Raw genomic sequence first — 17,741 nt, forward strand, 5'->3', positions numbered from 1 at the left:
CCCTCACTCACACTCAGCCCAGTCCCTCACTCACACTCAGCCCAGTCCCTCACTCACACTCAGCCCAGTCCCTCACTCACAAATTCACCCAGTCCACAATCTTCACAGAAACGTTCAGGCGTCTGGTATAAAGTCTTCCCAGAGGGGGTGCCTCAGTGTTGGGGGGGGGGGGGGTATGTTTTTACAGACTCAGGGCTCAGAGCAGCTCCACCCCTCCTCCCTGGGAAAGGCCTGGCCTTTGGCCCTGTCTCTCGAAGCTGAGCGCTAGGTTTGAGTCTGTGTCCTTTGACAAAAGGCCTTTGACAATCCGTCTCTGAACGTCCAGGGCTTGGGAACCAGGGAATTCCTGAAAAGACCAAACCGGCTCGGGACATTTTTACATCAATAAGTTTCACCACAAATTATTACTTTGCAAAAATAAATAAAACAGATGAAGATAAGTTCACCACATAAACTGACTGAACATTTGCTCTCACTTTCCTGAAAACATCTTTTCTGTGAAGCCCCTCGTGGATTACGGCTTCTAACTCAATCTCAATTACACACTGCACCTCTAAGGGCACTTAAAAACACCTCATTCTTGTTAAAGACATGTAACAAAAAGTTCAAGTCCGTTTTCTTTCTGCTCGTAGATTTGGGGCACTGTGCTCGGGACAAACCCCACCGTTTGTTTTTTTAAAGATGATTTTGATCCTGTAGCAACAGAAATATTAACTCCAGTCAACTGCCCCCAAATGGATGATGAACACATTTGTATAAAATAAGCGCAGGTAAAACCACTGGCTGCTTTAGCCTCTACTAATGCCTTTTCATTAACAATAAGGTGATGAGGTCATCACAGGGAATATCTGTCTGCAGAGGGGTGTGTGTACAGTGTGTGATATAGAAAGAGGATGTGGGGGGAGGGGCCTGAGAGGGAGAGGTCAGACACATTATTTTAGAAAAAGAAAGCAAGCTCCTGACATTGATTTTGAAGTCAAAATGAAGTTTAATTTGTTTTCCCTTAATCTATGTACATTCATGTCAAATGTTGATGCAGTTCTACATCTCTACAGATTCTCCAACCCTAAACTCTACTCCCAGAATATTAAACTCACACAGTAAGCATGGGCAGAAAGAAATCAAAGCAGTAATGACATAAAGGATGTTTGGTGCATGACGCCTTTTCCATAAACTGTAGAATGTGTGTCAGGAGGGGGTGAGGGTGCAGAAGTTCCAGACCGTTCACTCTGAGTGAGACTGGAGCGAGACAGTGTCTCTGGGGATGGGTGGACGGTAGCGGAGACAGCTAACGTCCACAAGCCTGATCTCTGTTATACATCGTAATAAAATATAACCCCTAGCTGTACACATAGTGCAAACGAACACATGAGGAAAGAGTAAGTTCCACATTCTGAACCTTAAAATAATGCAGTCTTTCACTGGAGCGAAACCGCTCAACTTTACCATCGCCACACGGCCGAGAGGAGACCAGGCGTCTCCCGATTCAGGAACCGAGAAAGAGTGGATCGCCATTTCTCATTTTGGCTTGTAGCGTTTGGAAAAGAAAGGTTTAAAATAACGCAACCGTTTGAAAAAGAACACAAATAAATAAAAATATACTAACTCTGCTTCACCCATCACCAGCGCAAAGTGTGAGCGACCCTGTCTAAAGTGTGTAGCTGAAAGAGAAGGGCCTGAGCAGTGTGTCTTCACACACCGAGAACCCTGAGCCCTGTGTGTGTGTGTGTGTGTGTGTGTGTGTGTGTCTGTCTGTCTTCTTGTTCAGGCGTATGTCCCTCCAGTGATCAGAAGCTCGTAGGCAGGGTCCCGTCCTCTACGACACAGCACCACACAGGCACACAACATCCCCAGTATCTAGGAGAAGACAGGTAAAGCAGAGGTTACTCCATCTTTCCGCACATCTGCACTGACTGCACTGTGGGGGGAACAGTGTTCCTAAATGACAGCTCTGTGCTGCTCTATAAGGGAATGGTGTTCCTAAATGACAGCTCTGTGCTGCTCTATAAGGGAATGGTGTTCCTAAATGACAGCTCTGTGCTGCTCTATAAGGGAATGATGTTCCTAAATGACAGCTCTGCGCTGCTCTTTATGGGAATGGTGTTCCTAAATGACAGCTCTGTGCTGCAATACAAGGAAAAAGTGTTCCTAAATGACAGCTCTGTGCTGCTCTATAAGGGAATGATGTTCCTAAATGACAGCTCTGCGCTGCTCTTTATGGGAATGGTGTTCCTAAATGACTGCTCTGTGCTGCAATACAAGGAAAAAGTGTTCCTAAATGACTGCTCTGTGCTGCTCTATAAGGGAATGGTGTTCCTAAATGACAGCTCTGTGCTGCTCTATAAGGGGATGGTGTTCCTAAATGACTGTTCTGTCCAGCAATACAAGGAAACAGTGTTCCTACATGACTTCTCTGTGTTCAGGAGATGCTCCTGGTGTGGAACACCGTTCGTTCTGGAGTGACTCAGTAATAAACCCGCTCTGATAAAGATGAGTGTGTCTTTTCTGTCTGGAACTTAACTCAGATTTTAAACACGAAAATAAAACACTCACAAAATACAACACCTTTAAATCAGGATTAACTACAGGAAGTGACACGATTAACCACAACCACTGCTTTACCATAAGAGTCCTCACAGCCCTAACCCAGCCCTGGCTCTCGTCTCTAACGCGATCTGAACTGAGAGGAAACTGTTGTAAACGTAAAGAGCGGTAACACCGAGACTGGTTTACGGTGACACACAGAGGCAGATATTAATGAGACTTTATCTAGTGTAACTTAACCCAGGGATCAGTGTGAATTACTGAGAGCGAGTCAGTTTACACTCCGGGCGGATCGACTTCAGCCTCCAGACCTTATCTAAGCTTTCAGGATGTATGTGCGGGTTTAACAAACAGAACCTGTTTGAAAGAAGGAGAAGGTAGCGGAGAGTCTGTGAAGACGGAGTCAGGGCGGAGCGCAGAAAGAAAGAGAACAATGAGGTCAGTGTGAAAGTCACGGGGTGGAACTGCTCACAGAGACCAAAGGAACAAGGAACCTACTTCCACAGTTAAATCTCCTGCACAAATCCCACCTGTTTCTTAGGGCGTGGCAGAGGGGTGTGCGTCCGAACGGCAAATAAACACTGAACCTGATGTATTCAGATCGGATTTGTGCTGAAATCAAATCCATATCCAATTCACAGCAATTTTTCCTCAGGAAGCCCCAGCTGTTTTTGGGGCTGCCACTGGAAATAAGAACACGCTCTTAATGACTTTCCTAGTTAAATCAAAGGTTAATATATACACTTATAAAAACAGCGAGACTGCTGGCGAGGAAACACGGACAGCAGCAGGAAATGAGCCCTGTTTATTCGTCAAAACATTTCAGTTTTAATCAGAGGAGTTTGGAGGAAGGTGAGAGGAGTCAAAGCTGGATTATTAAAAAATACTGGGAAAGAAAGAGAGGAAATTCCTTCATCGTGACTCTCACTCGTTTATGGAACAAACACCTTGTTGTGAGTGTTGTAAGGAAATAAACCTGCGAGGAGCTTGTGTCTCAGCAGATCTTTATCTTTTTTTTTTTTTTTTTTAATTCATGTCAGTATTTATTTAGAAAAACCTTCAGCGCACAGTAAACACCAGGCGGCGTCCACACCTCCAGTTCCACACCGAAGACGTTTGTACAGAACAGAGAGACCTCTACAGAAAAGTGGAATGAGACAGTGGCATAAACAGCGGGGGACTGTGAGGATGTTAAGCACGTGGACGGAGAGTTATTTGCTCTTCTGGGTTTCTATAAACTACGTGCTGCACTCTACAGCCCCTGCCCCACAGCCAGATTTCTGCCTGCGTCTCAATGCTGCGGTGTGTCTCCCAGCGGACGGAGGTCATACCTGAATTGCTGCAAACGTCAGCGCAGCCCAGATGACGTACATCATGATCTCCTTCAGCTTCTTCACTACCAGAGCTTCACATCCCTGAGGGGTTACAAACATAAACCGTCTCACAAAGTGTCCTTTTCACTCCCGTGACTCTGATGTGTGCACACAGACCGCGTACCTCAGGGTAGAGGTCTCCAGGCCTGGAGAGGGAGCCGGTGCAGTTGCTGGCAGTGGGTCTGCAGCAGCTCAGGGGGACGCTGTTGTTCCGAGACTCGTTGAACCAGCGCGTGTTCCTCCAGTCCGAGTAGTTGGCGATTCCACAGCAGTGGAGCTTAAAGTGGATGAACACAAATTAATCATGTTACCAGAATTCATGCCGAGAGCCCACGATGCACAAACACCTGAGAATCCACTGCCAGACTACAGCTGGAGGAGTGCAACGTTTCCATCACTGTGTCCAACGACCCCCACCTCCTCCAACAAACAACACACTTGTGTTTTAAATTTACAGCCTTCAGCAGACGCTCCAGAGCCAATTACAGACGTTCTTTATGTTCAGTCAGAGTTTAGAATCCAAAATAAAAACAGAAAATAAATCTAGTCTAGAGAAATAAACCAGGTTATTAGAAAAACAGCGTCCATGGCATCACTTTCAGACCCTTCATCACCCTCAGGTTTCACCGCCGCTGAACAGTCACAGCGATGTTTGCTCTGGTTTGACCTCTTTCTCTCTGTCTTTATTTTTATCTGTGTTCAACCATGAGCTGCTGTGAGAGCGGGGGAATTTTCTCTGCTGCTACTGTGTGGTTAGCTTTGTGTGCGTGTGTGTGTGTGTGGGTGCGTGCATGTGTCCATGTGAAAGACACGTGCAGACTGCAGAGCGTGGGTTGTGAGGAAAGTGGGCAGACAGAATGTACAGTGTTGTAGATGTAAACCAGAAAATAGAACTGGGTTTGTAAAATCCTGTGGGTGCAGAGGGTTAATTCAGTTCTGATTAATATAAGCATTTTTATTCTAACCCTGATCAGTACCGGAATACAGGAAAATCATAAAATAAACACCTTGCTCCAGGTTTAATTCTAAATAAACTACAGGCAGCAGAACAGGTTTGTACAGGAAGCCTCCCTCCCTCCCTCACTAGGGTTAATAAAGTAAACAACCCCACGGTCTCTGGTCTACATAGTGCAGTGCTCTCACCTGTCTCTGTACGTAGTCGATGGCTCGGCTGGACGCGTCAGGGTTGGTGCCGTTGTACTCATTGTAAACTTTTTGGATCGAGTGATTGACCTCCTCCTCCACCTTCAACACAAAACACACATTCACTTATTCATTCACTAATTAATTTGTGTTCTATAAACACTTCATCCTGATCAATGCCAGAGTGGGTCCGGAGTCTACACAGAATCACAGGCCCGAGAGCAACACACTCCCAGCAACTCGCACTCATTCTCACTCCCCAAGACACTCACACTCACACCCCCCCAGACACTCACGCTCACACCTCCCCCAGACACTCACTCCCCCAGACACTCACTCCCCCAGACACTCACACTCTCACCTCCCCCAGACACTCACTCCCCCAGACACTCACACTCTCACCTCCCCCAGACACTCACACTCTCACCTCCCCCAGACACTCACACTCTCACCTCCCCCAGACACTCACACTCTCACTCCCCCAGACACTCACACTCTCACTCCCCCAGACACTCACTCCCCCAGACACTCACACTCTCACCTCCCCCAGACACTCACACTCTCACCTCCCCCAGACACTCACACTCTCACTCCCCCAGACACTCACTCCCCCAGACACTCACACTCTCACTCCCCCAGACACTCACTCCCCCAGACACTCACACTCTCACTCCCCCAGACACTCACACTCTCACCTCCCCCAGACACTCACACTCTCACTCCCCCAGACACTCACACTCTCACTCCCCCAGACACTCACTCCCCCAGACACTCACACTCTCACCTCCCCCAGACACTCACACTCTCACTCCCCCAGACACTCACTCCCCCAGACACTCACTCCCCCAGACACTCACACTCTCACCTCCCCCAGACACTCACACTCTCACCTCCCCCAGACACTCACACTCTCACTCCCCCAGACACTCACACTCTCACTCCCCCAGACACTCACTCCCCCAGACACTCACACTCTCACTCCCCCAGACACTCACTCCCCCAGACACTCACACTCTCATCTCCCCCAGACACTCACGCTCTCATCTCCCCCAGACACTCACACTCTCACCTCCCCCAGACACTCACTCCCCCAGACACTCACACTCTCACTCCCCCAGACACTCACTCCCCCAGACACTCACACTCTCACCTCCCCCAGACACTCACACTCTCACCTCCCCCAGACACTCACGCTCTCACCTCCCCCAGACACTCACGCTCTCACCTCCCCCAGACACTCACACTCTCACTCCCCCAGACACTCACACTCTCACTCCCCCAGACACTCACACTCTCACTCCCCCAGACACTCACTCCCCCAGACACTCACACTCTCACTCCCCCAGACACTCACACTCTCACTCCCCCAGACACTCACACTCTCACCTCCCCCAGACACTCACACTCTCACTCCCCCAGACACTCACACTCTCACTCCCCCAGACACTCACTCCCCCAGACACTCACACTCTCACCTCCCCCAGACACTCACACTCTCACCTCCCCCAGACACTCACACTCTCACTCCCCCAGACACTCACTCCCCCAGACACTCACACTCTCACCTCCCCCAGACACTCACACTCTCACCTCCCCCAGACACTCACACTCTCACTCCCCCAGACACTCACACTCTCACTCCCCCAGACACTCACTCCCCCAGACACTCACACTCTCACCTCCCCCAGACACTCACACTCTCACCTCCCCCAGACACTCACACTCTCACTCCCCCAGACACTCACACTCTCATCTCCCCCAGACACTCACACTCTCATCTCCCCCAGACACTCACACTCTCATCTCCCCCAGACACTCACACTCTCATCTCCCCCAGACACTCACTCCCCCAGACACTCACACACTCATCTCCCCCAGACACTCACTCCCCCAGACACTCACACTCTCACTCCCCCAGACACTCACACTCTCACCTCCCCCAGACACTCACACACTCATCTCCCCCAGACACTCACTCCCCCAGGCACTCACTCCCCCAGACTCTCACACTCTCACCTCCCCAGACACTCACACTCTCACCTCCCCCAGACACTCACTCCCCCAGGCACTCACTCCCCCAGACTCTCACACTCTCACCTCCCCAGACACTCACACTCTTTTACTTCCCCCAGACACTCACTCCCCCAGACTCTCACACTCTCACCTCCCCAGACACTCACACTCTTACCTCCCCAGACACTCACTCCCCCAGACACTCACTCCCCCAGACTCTCACACTCTCACCTCCCCAGACACTCACACTCTTACCTCCCCAGACACTCACACTCTCACCTCCCCAGACACTCACACTCTCACCTCCCCAGACACTCACACTCTCACCTCCCCCAGACACTCACACTCTCACCTCCCCCAGACACTCACTCCCCCAGACTCTCACACTCTCACCTCCCCAGACACTCACGCTCTCACCTCCCCCAGACACTCACGCTCTCACTCCCCCAGACACTCACGCTCTCACTCCCCCAGACACTCACGCTCTCACCTCCCCCAGACACTCACGCTCTCACCTCCCCCAGACACTCACGCTCTCACCTCCCCCAGACACTCACGCTCTCACCTCCCCCAGACACTCACGCTCTCACCTCCCCCAGACACTCACGCTCTCACCTCCCCCAGACACTCACGCTCTCACCTCCCCCAGACACTCACGCTCTCACCTCCCCCAGACACTCACGCTCTCACCTCCCCCAGACACTCACGCTCTCACCTCCCCCAGACACTCACGCTCTCACCTCCCCCAGACACTCACGCTCTCACCTCCCCCAGACACTCACGCTCTCACCTCCCCCAGACACTCACGCTCTCACCTCCCCCAGACACTCACGCTCTCACCTCCCCAGACACTCACGCTCTCACTCCCCCAGACACTCACGCTCTCACCTCCCCAGACACTCACACTCTCACCTCCCCCAGACACTCACACTCTCACCTCTCACGCCCCCAGACACTCACACTCCCCAAGACACTCACACTCCCCCAGAAACTCGCACTCTCACTCCCCAAGACACTCACACTCCCCCAGAAACTCGCACTCTCACCTCCCCCAGACACTCACACTCCCCCAGAAACTCGCACTCTCACTCCCCCAGACACTCGCACTCTCACTCCCCCAGACACTCGCACTCCCCAGAAAATTGCACTCTCACTCCCCCAGACACACACATTCTCACTCCCCCAGACACTCACACACTCACCCCCCCAGACACTCACACTCCCCAAGACACTCACACTCCCCCAGAAACTCACACTTTCACTCCCCCAGACACTCGCACTCTCACTCCCCCAGACACTCGCACTCTCACTCCCCCAGACACTCGCACTCTCACCTCTCACGCCCCCAGACACTCACACTCCCCAAGACACTCACACTCCCCCAGACACTCGCACTCTCACTCCCCCAGACACTCGCACTCTCACTCCCCCAGACACTCACACTCTCACCTCCCCAGACACTCACACTCTCACCCCCCCAGACACTCACACTCCCCAAGACACTAACACTCACTCCCCCCCAGACATTCTCTCACTCCCCCCAGACACACTCCCCCAGACACTCACTCTCTCACTCCCCCAGACACTCACACTCTCACTCCCCCCAGACACTCACACTCTCACTCCCCCAGACACTCACACTCTCACTCCCCCAGACACTCACACTCTCACTCCCCCCAGACACTCACTCTCTCACTCCCCCCAGACACTCACTCTCTCACTCCCCTAGACACTCACTCTCACCCCCCCAGACACTCACACCCACCCCCCTCAGACACTCACACTCTCACCCCCCCCAGACACTCACCCCCCCCAGACACTCACACTCTTACTCCCGCAGACACTCACACTCCCCGCAGACACTCACTCTCCCCCCCAGACACTCACACCCACCCCCCTCAGACACTCACACTCTCCCCCCCAGACAGTCACTCTCACTCCCCCCAGACAGTCACTCTCTTACTCCCCCAGACACTCACACTCTCCCCCCCAGACAGTCACTCTCACTCCCCCCAGAAAGTCACTCTCTTACTCCCCCAGACACTCACACTCTCCCCCCCCAGACAGTCACTCTCACTCCCCCCAGAAAGTCACTCTCTTACTCCCCAAGACACTCACACTGCCCGCAGACACTCACACTGTCACCCCTCCAGACACTCCCACTCTCAGACCCCCAGACACTCACACTCTCAGAGACTCTCACTCCCCCAGACACTCTCGCTCTCACAGAGACTCTCACTCCCCCAGACACTCACACACTCACTCCCCCAGACACTCACACACTCACTCCCCCAGACACACACACACTCACTCCCCCAGACACACACACTCTTACTCCGCCCAGACACCCACACTCTCACCCCCCTCAGACACTCACACCCACCCCCCAGACACTCACATTCTCCCAGATACTCACTCTCACTCCCCCAGACACTCACACTCTTACTCCCCAAGACACTCACACTCACCCTTTCACTGCCCCAGACACCCTCACTCCCCTAGACACTCACACTCTTACTCTCAAGACACTCACACTCACCCTTTCACTGCCCCAGACACCCTCACTCCCCTAGACACTCACACTCTCATCCCCCCAAACACTCACACTCCACCAGAAACTCACCCAATCACTCAGCCACTCTCTCTCACACACACACACACACATACACTCACACACAAAGATCAGTCTGTAATCCTGTGTGTGTTTGATCTGTGGTAAATCCAATATTAAACTCCACCTTTAGAAAACACTGCACTGACCTTTGCTCTGTAAACGTATCCCAGCACCACCACTGCCCCCTCCGTCACCAGCACCAGCGCCAGGATGACCACAAACTGCAGGACACACACATGGAGAACACACACACGGAAGACAGACACAGGTAGATAACGTTAGTGTGGACAGACCTGGTTCGGAAGGTGCAAGGATGTGCTGAAAGGCACATGGTGAGTGTGTGTTGGGGTGTACTGACCGTGGCCAGCCCACAGCGACTCTCCCGGATGGTAGCGCAGCAGCCGATGAGGCCGATGAGGAAGAGAAGTGCACCCACAGCAATGATGACCACCGCGGGGACCAGGGTGTACACATCCTCAAAGAAGTGCTCATAGTCGTCGTATGTGATGAACACGTAGGCACCGACGTAGCACAGGATCCCGGCAGCAGCCTGTGGGGAGACCACATGTCCATTTACCCCCTAGTCCACACTGTGTACACTCACCCCAGATTCCACTTACACCAGGCCCACTCACCCTGAGCTATCACTTCTCTGCCCTCTGACTCAATTGTGTCCATCTTATCAGATCCACCACCCACACAGGAGCACATTCTCAGCGCTGCAGTGACACTGACGGGGTAGTGGTGCTGGTACGAGTGGATCAGACACAGCAGTGCTGCTAGAGTTTTTGAACACTGTGTCCACTCACTCTCAACCAAAAAAGATACACCCACCATGTTGATACCAGCACAACACACACTAACACACCACCACCACGTCAGTGTCACTGCAGCTGAGAATGATCCACCACCACATCACACCTGCTCTGTGGGGGTCCTGAGCGCTGAGGAACAGGGGGAGAGGGGGTAATGAAGTATGCAGAGTCTGGACTGCAGTCTGTAACTGTAGAACTAAGGAGTGAGCGAGTGGACAGTGGAGCTGTAAACTCAACAGTGAGTGTAAGAACAAAGAGGAGGTTTTAATGTTTTGGCTGGTGTTTGTGTGTCTGTATCTGACTTCAGTGATCCTCAGTCCGCCATATTTCAGAAATTCCTCTGCACTAAATAACACCTGATTCAAATAATGGCCTAATGATCCACTCCACCTGGACGTGCAGAGGGCTGAGGAGCGAAGAGGGAGCTACAACACGCAGCTGAGGGACCCCCCCGAGGAACAGAACTGAGACCGAGAACCAGAGTTACAGAGCCGTACGTCTCACACTCAGGAAATGTGAGAATAAGAAACCAGACCCTCCCCAACTCCCTGAGAGATAAACCCGATCTGGAGGTGGTGGAGTAAATCTAACCGCGGGAGAGTCTTCTGCTGAATCGGGTCAGAACTGTCCACTGGGCCCCACCAGGGGAAACCCCTCTAAATGAAGTGGGAAAGATTTAACAACAAAAACCCTGTGTATAAAGCTCTGAGTGTGTGTCCTCTCCGTGTGCTGCTCTGGAAACCGTTCTAATGTGTTTACGAAGCCCCAGTGTCTGTAAATGGGTAAAAAAACAAAGTGTCTGGGTCCGGTGCTAGGCTTTCTCTCTCTCTGCTCACGGCAGAGAAACGCCATCTGGAGGTTTTTAGACAATGGAGAGACTCCAAACGCTGAAAAGCACCAACCGAGATGAGGATGTTGCTCTATTCCTGCTCCATAGGGGGGTAACACTGACTTGTTTCTGCTGTTACAGTTACATTACTTAAGGTGGAACTGACTCTAAATTCAGGAGAGCGCTAACTGCATGAAAGTAAACACAGAGCGAAAGTGCTACAAAACTAAACAGCTCGAGTTACACATGAGTTTCTGTGGGAATTCAAACTAAATGTAGTAAAAAAATAAATAAATAAAAAATAACAATTAAAAAACAGAAGTGTTTCCCCTGCAATTGAAGACTTTGCCTTAAGTTCTGAGAAGTTAATAACAGAGAGGTGCAGAATTATAAAGAAAATAAATAAAAGTGGTGAAACTTACATTAACAACAAATGTTAAATCAAAGAAATAAACAATACACTTAATGTCCAGAAATGGCTTAATAAACTTGTTTTAAACAGAACTTTAAGCCGTACCCAGAGTTAAATTTAACATTACAATGCATCATTAATTCTTCTGAAAGTCTAACATTATTGTGTAAGTGTTAGAACATGCAGGGCTCCTTAGATAAACCACAACTGTATATTAAATGTCTTTTAAAATAAAAATTAACGCCCAAATATCTGTCCATAAACTTGCGCTGTGTACTCCACGACCCTGCGGTAAACAGTAAAAACAGTAAACAAAGAGCAGAATACGACTAGCGTTAGCCACACACCGCCTTGACGGAGAATTCGCCATTCCACCTTAAATGAAGCAGCAGCGCCTTTCAGACTGCGCCACTCTCAAAGCGACGTAGTGGCATTTAAGGTGGAATGGAGAATTCACGCTGCTTTCACAGAACCAAACTCTGCGTTTGGAAATTGAGAGGAATATGGACATGTCCACTCTGGGTCAGTCGGAGCCGGGTCCGTGGAGGAGCCCTGGGCGCTTTAGACGGTTGTAGCGCTCTGTATAGCCGGGGTTCCTCGAACCAGAGCCGGGAATAAACTGCTGCGTAGACGGGGTAATGCTAAGTGGCTAACTAGTCTGCGCTAGCGGTCCGCCTGCAGCCCGGACTCACCCAGAAGATGAGGTTCAGGAACACCAGCACCGTCTTCGAGGAGGTCACTCCGCACTGACCCATGGCAACACCGCGCTACAGCCGCACAGCAGGGGAACCAGGACCGAACCGCGGAGAACTAAGCGCTGGAGACCGGCAGTGCGGTGCCCATGCCCCGGTGTCCGTCTCTCTCTGACCAGCAGCAGGCACCGTTCTGTCACATGACCCACTGAGGACACTCATGTCCACCTCCCGGGGATAAAATTAAAGAAACACTCCATTAAAGGCGAGTTTTTCAGGAATCTGCGCTGGTTTAATTCATCTGAAGCTTTATTTAATCACAGAGGAATACATTCTGATCAACTCAATTTTATTTTGTGAATATAAACATGTTTATAATGTCACCAGCGACGCACCGTTTCTTTAATTATATTATTTCTGTTTGATTAAATAAAACTAGGGTGACTCTTTTTTAGACTTAAAAAAACGTCCGGGATGTTGTTTTTCTAGAGCTTACATAGAACTTCGAGAAGTTTCGTTCACAAACTAGTCCCGCCCTCCCCTACTCCGATTGGTTCGCTTGAATGAGAAGGGGGCGTGGTGAAGTAGCCTACAATCTTCTGATTGGACGGTCTGACTGTAGAGCTACCGTTATTGGTCGATAACCTTCTCTGTAAACATTTAATTGGTCAGTCTGCACCTCAGTAGTCCTTGTTTACGTCAGACAAAGCTCATGGACCCACCCTCATCTCGAGCAGCTGTGACCTAAAGAAGAAATCCCCATGTTTTCCCATCTGTAACAAATAAAGGTGTAAAGGACCCCGAGACGTGTGTCCTCTTTTTCACCATCTCAGATCTGGTCACTCTAATATAAAAACGTTAAAATGTTAATGAGCTGAACTGCTAAAGTTTATGTTTATATCACTGCAGTTAAAAGCTTTTCCCTGAACTTCAGCGTTTTAAAACCACACAGGTCTCAATAAAGCTAAAAGATTCTTGTTGCACTTAAAGGGTTAAAGTGTCTCAGTTTTCCGAGGCCTCTTGTTATTGGTTTCCGATGGGGACTTATGGGAGGGTCTCATTAACTTCACATAGGGGGCGCTCCTGAGCACACTTGTTAAGGAATGTTAAAGCATTGAGAAACACAACAAGGGGCAGGAGGCCCACGTGGGAGTCCTGAGTACTGAGGGGCTGAGTACTGAGGGGCTGAGTACTGAGTACTGAGGGGCTGAGTACTGAGGGGCTGAGTACTGAGGGGCTGAGTACTGAGTACTGAGGGGCTGAGTACTGAGGGGCTGAGTACTGAGTAATGAGGGGCTGAGTACTGAGTACTGAGGGGGTGAGTACTGAGGGGCTGAGTACTGAGGGGGTGAGTACTGAGGGGCTGAGTACTGAGGGGCTGAGTACTGAGGGGGTGAGTACTGAGGGGCTGAGTACTGAGGGGCTGAGTACTGAGGGGGTGAGTACTGAGGGGCTGAGTACTGAGGGGCTGAGTACTGAGGGGGTGATTTTCCTTGTTAAGTTTTTTAAACATCATTTTATTTCAACAACAACAGATTTTTTATTGAACCCCAGCTGAGAAAAGATGCTCTAGTCCTTCATCAGTGACACAGGACGCTGTCGGCTGGATGTTTTTGGTCGGTGGACTGTTCTCGGTCCAGACACTGAGGGGTTTAAAAACTCCAGCAGCACTGCTGTGTCTGATCCACTCTACACCAGCACAACACACACTAACACACCACCACCACGTCAGTGTCACTGCAGCGCTGAGGATGACCCTCTTCCTGAACGGGAGCGTGGAACTGAAACCAACACCCGGCCCAAATTACGCCCCCAGCAGGTTTCAGAGCAAAGCCGCACCCGTTTCCACACGGCACCGTCACCTGAAACAGGAACAGAAGGAGGACACGGACCAGGCTCAGTTTCAGACTTTTAATATCACACCTGCAGCAGTTTGGAAACAGAGCGAATGCAGACGATCGCAGCACGATTCCTAACTAAGCACTTTATCAATAAACAGAGTTCAGTCTGTAAATAAACACATCTGAAATGTGCTTTTTCCACTGAGCACAAGCAGAGCTCCATAAATACTTCATCACTGTCCAGTGACAGCCCTGTATCTCCGTGTGTGTGTGTGTGTGTGTGGTTACGCTCCAAAATGACTCAGAGGGGTTCCTCCTGTAAAGGAACTGTTTGGAGATCAGTGTGTTTCTGGACAGCGATGATTTACAGATTATTCTCAGCGCAGGTGACACAGAGGAAACACCATTAAAGGCAGTATATGTGAAGCTGACCAGTCAAGGCTGTCCAGTAGCGCTTTATTACAGGCTGGTGTTAAAGCAGCAGACCCTTTACCCATAATTCACCTGAAATGACGTAAACAGAGTCACTCAGAGCAGTCTGAAAGGGACTGAGAGTTCATTTGATCCAGAGACGTCCAGCAGTAGGGACCTCCAGCTCCGTGGCCAGAGACGCTGCTGGGGTTTTTGCTCCTGGGCTCCCCCTACCGTTGCAGAGTGTACTTCACTTTTATAAACCTGTCCTGAAATCAAGGGGGAGGTTCCTACCCTCCTCCAGAAGGTACATAGTGCAGTTTCTTCATTGCTAAGCCCAGAGCAGCAGTGACAGAGCTTCTATTCACACTACTACAGCTCAGTGGAGCAGCACAATTATTTTGATGCTTTAATTTTAAGAAAAAAAACTACCTAGTGTTACTTTAAGTTATGGAACAGACCCTGAGCGCTCGGACTGACGTTGTTGACGTCTCAAAAACAAAGTGTGCTGAAGTTCCTTTAACTAAAGTGCGGCAGAGAATGAGGAAGAGAGAAAACCAGAAGCAGAGCAAACAGTGACACAAAGCAAAGCTGCAGCGTGAGCACGGCGTCCCCTGGTGTTCAGCTGGAGTAGTGTTCAGGGCAGTGTTCAGCTGGAGACTGAAGGAGAGAGGACTGAAGGCCAGGTTACAGAGCGGTGTCTGGGTCAGTGATGGTGACTTTAATGCGTACCATCATCAGCCCAACACTGCTTTTAAACTTACTGAATATTGCTTTTCTAATTAATTTTGTAGTTCACCTGTAAATCTATACGAAGATCCCACTGCTCTGCTGCAGCAGACACCACCCCACCCCCGAGGGAGAAGGGCAGAGAGGGGAACAGGATCTTAGACTGTGTTCACATTACACCCTCATTAATCAGATCTGATTTTTTTACTTGGGCCTCACAGTGGAGCAGCAGGTAGTGCCTCTGTCACAGCTCCAGGGGCCTCAAGTCCCGCTCCGGGTGACTGTCTGTGAGGAGTGTGGTGTGTCCTCTCTGTGTCTGCGTGGGTTTCCTCCGGGTGACTGTCTGTGAGGAGTGTGGTGTGTTCTCTCTGTGTCTGCGTGGGTTTCCTCCGGGTGACTGTCTGTGAGGAGTGTGGTGTGTCCTCTCTGTGTCTGCGTGGGTTTCCTCCGGGTGACTGTCTGTGAGGAGTGTGGTGTGTCCTCTCTGTGTCTGCGTGGGTTTCCTCCGGGTGACTGTCTGTGAGGAGTGTGGTGTGTCCTCTCTGTGTCTGCGTGGGTTTCCTCCGGGTGACTGTCTGTGAGGAGTGTGGTGTGTTCTTCTCTGTGTCTGCGTGGGTTTCCTCCGGGTGACTGTCTGTGAGGAGTGTGGTGTGTCCTCTCTGTGACTGTGTGGGTGTCCTCCGGGTGACTGTCTGTGAGGAGTGTGGTGTGTTCTCTCTGTGTCTGAGTGGGTTTCCTCCGGGTGACTGTCTGTGAGGAGTGTGGTGTGTTCTCTCTGTGTCTGCGTGGGTTTCCTCCGGGTGACTGTCTGTGAGGAGTGTGGTGTGTTCTCCCTGTGTCTGCGTGGGTTTCCTCTGGGTGACTGTCTGTGAGGAGTGTGGTGTGTTCTCCCTGTGTCTGCGTGGGTTTCCTCCGGGTGACTGTCTGTGAGGAGTGTGGTGTGTTCTCTCTGTGTCTGCGTGGGTTTCCTCCGGGTGCTCCGGTTTCCTCCCACGTTCCAAAAACACACGTTGGTAGGTGGATTGGAGATTCAAAAGTGTCCGTAGGTGTGAGTGGGTGAGTGAATGTGTGAGTGTGTGTCGCCCCGTGAAGGACTGGCGCCCCCTCCAGGGTGTGATTTATCACCAGTGTAGATCACTATGTAGGGAGCATGGCGCCGTTTGACCTAATGCTCACAATGAAGCCCGGTAGAGACACAGTTAATACTGAATTCCGCGAGGCTCTGAAAACTTGTGTAAATTGTTTCTCCTCGGGGCAGAGTTTAAAGTGTCAGTTAGGGTCAGCTACAGAGGATTGGGATTTTAAACACAATCACCCCCTCTTCTCTCTCTCTCACACACACACACACACACACACACACACACACACTATTCACTGAATATTACGACCAAAGCTCCAAAGCCCTAAAAATGGCAGACGTTTACTCGTCTGATTTGACAAAGACGGGATCTGACGTGTTTCACACAGAAAAAATCTGATCTGAATCACAGGGGAAAAAATCCGATTTGAGTCACTTCCTCTTGGTAATGTGAACGCAGCCTTTCTGGAACATGGTCGTAGAGGAACCGGTTCCTTATAGAGCTCTCGAGAGGCAGAGACCCCACTCCAGCTGAACTTAATGGGGGCTGGTTGTGTCCATGTTACTGTGTGGTGTTTACACTACGTTATTTTCCCCGTGTGAGCGGTGGCTGCAGGGACTGTTAGCGATGTGCGCTGGAGACTGCTGCGAACATTCGGACGGCGGCTGCGCTCACTGCACGTTAACGAAGCTGAAATCTGCGTGAGTCCCGAAGAGTTTATCCCAGTGGCTGAAATGGGGGGCGAAGTTGGTGTTCGGTTTCTGATGGTGCACGTCGTGTTTGCTTGGCCCTCCGTAGACGCAGAAGGGAACGAGGCGAGAAGTGGACCAGGGGAAGTCATAGCCGCAGTGGTCCTCCACGGACACGTACACATGGGTCACCATGAAGGCCCAGGTGGTGAGCAGATGGCACCGCAGTAGCACTGGGTTGATGGTGGTCCAGAAGCCCACGGTGACCAGTTCCCAGCCCCCGAGGCACTGCGTGGCCAGGGAGAAGGGGGCCGAGAACTCGTGGTGGATGGCGTGGAAGGTGACGTACAGCCAGCGGACCTTGTGGTGCAGCAGGTGCCAGATGAAGTACTGCAGGTCGAACAGCAGCAGGTTCCCGACCACGCCGCCCACCAGCTCCAGGAGAGTGGGCGCCTGTTCCGGAAGGGGGACCGGGGGTCTCCAGGCCCACTGGGCCACAGCTGTGGGAAACACCAGAAAAACGTTGTTCCGGAGCGTGACGCCGGCGCAGCGGAGGA

General features: G+C 51.1%; 2 protein-coding genes across 2 annotated transcripts in view; both read right to left on the reverse strand.

Annotated features, from left to right (window-relative positions):
• Window positions 1–978: 978 nt before the first annotated feature.
• tspan3a (tetraspanin 3a) lies at window positions 979–12,669 on the reverse strand. The gene is made up of 7 exons (XM_066685623.1): window positions 12,436–12,669; window positions 10,046–10,237; window positions 9,834–9,908; window positions 5,061–5,162; window positions 4,042–4,194; window positions 3,876–3,959; window positions 979–1,857 (listed from the first exon to the last, which is right to left on the reverse strand). Exons 1-7 carry the CDS (start codon window positions 12,496–12,498, stop codon window positions 1,765–1,767), a joined length of 762 nt encoding a protein of 253 aa, XP_066541720.1. The 5' UTR covers window positions 12,499–12,669; the 3' UTR covers window positions 979–1,764.
• A 1,709-nt stretch (window positions 12,670–14,378) lies between these two features.
• The window catches only part of ch25hl1.2 (cholesterol 25-hydroxylase like 1, tandem duplicate 2), a 3,851-nt gene continuing 488 nt past the window's right edge, over window positions 14,379–17,741 (reverse strand). Inside the window, exon 1 of the mRNA XM_066685363.1 lies at window positions 14,379–17,741. This exon is cut by the window's right edge and continues 488 nt beyond it. Within this exon, the coding sequence (XP_066541460.1) occupies window positions 17,167–17,741 (575 nt within the window). The 3' untranslated portion in view covers window positions 14,379–17,166.

The sequence above is a fragment of the Hoplias malabaricus genome, chromosome 11 (genome assembly GCF_029633855.1).
Source record: "Hoplias malabaricus isolate fHopMal1 chromosome 11, fHopMal1.hap1, whole genome shotgun sequence".
Taxonomy (NCBI): Eukaryota; Metazoa; Chordata; class Actinopteri; order Characiformes; family Erythrinidae; genus Hoplias; species Hoplias malabaricus.

Coding starts and splice junctions, on each gene's coding strand:
- tspan3a (XM_066685623.1), bottom strand. CDS start 12,498: ATGGGTCAGTGCGGAGTGACCTCCTCGAAGACGGTGCTGGTGTTCCTG. Junction 9,909..10,045: donor GTCGCTGTGGGCTGGCCACG/GTCAGTACACCC, acceptor TGTGTCCTGCAG/TTTGTGGTCATCCTGGCGCT. Junction 4,195..5,060: donor TCGACTACGTACAGAGACAG/GTGAGAGCACTG, acceptor ATCCACTTTAAG/CTCCACTGCTGTGGAATCGC.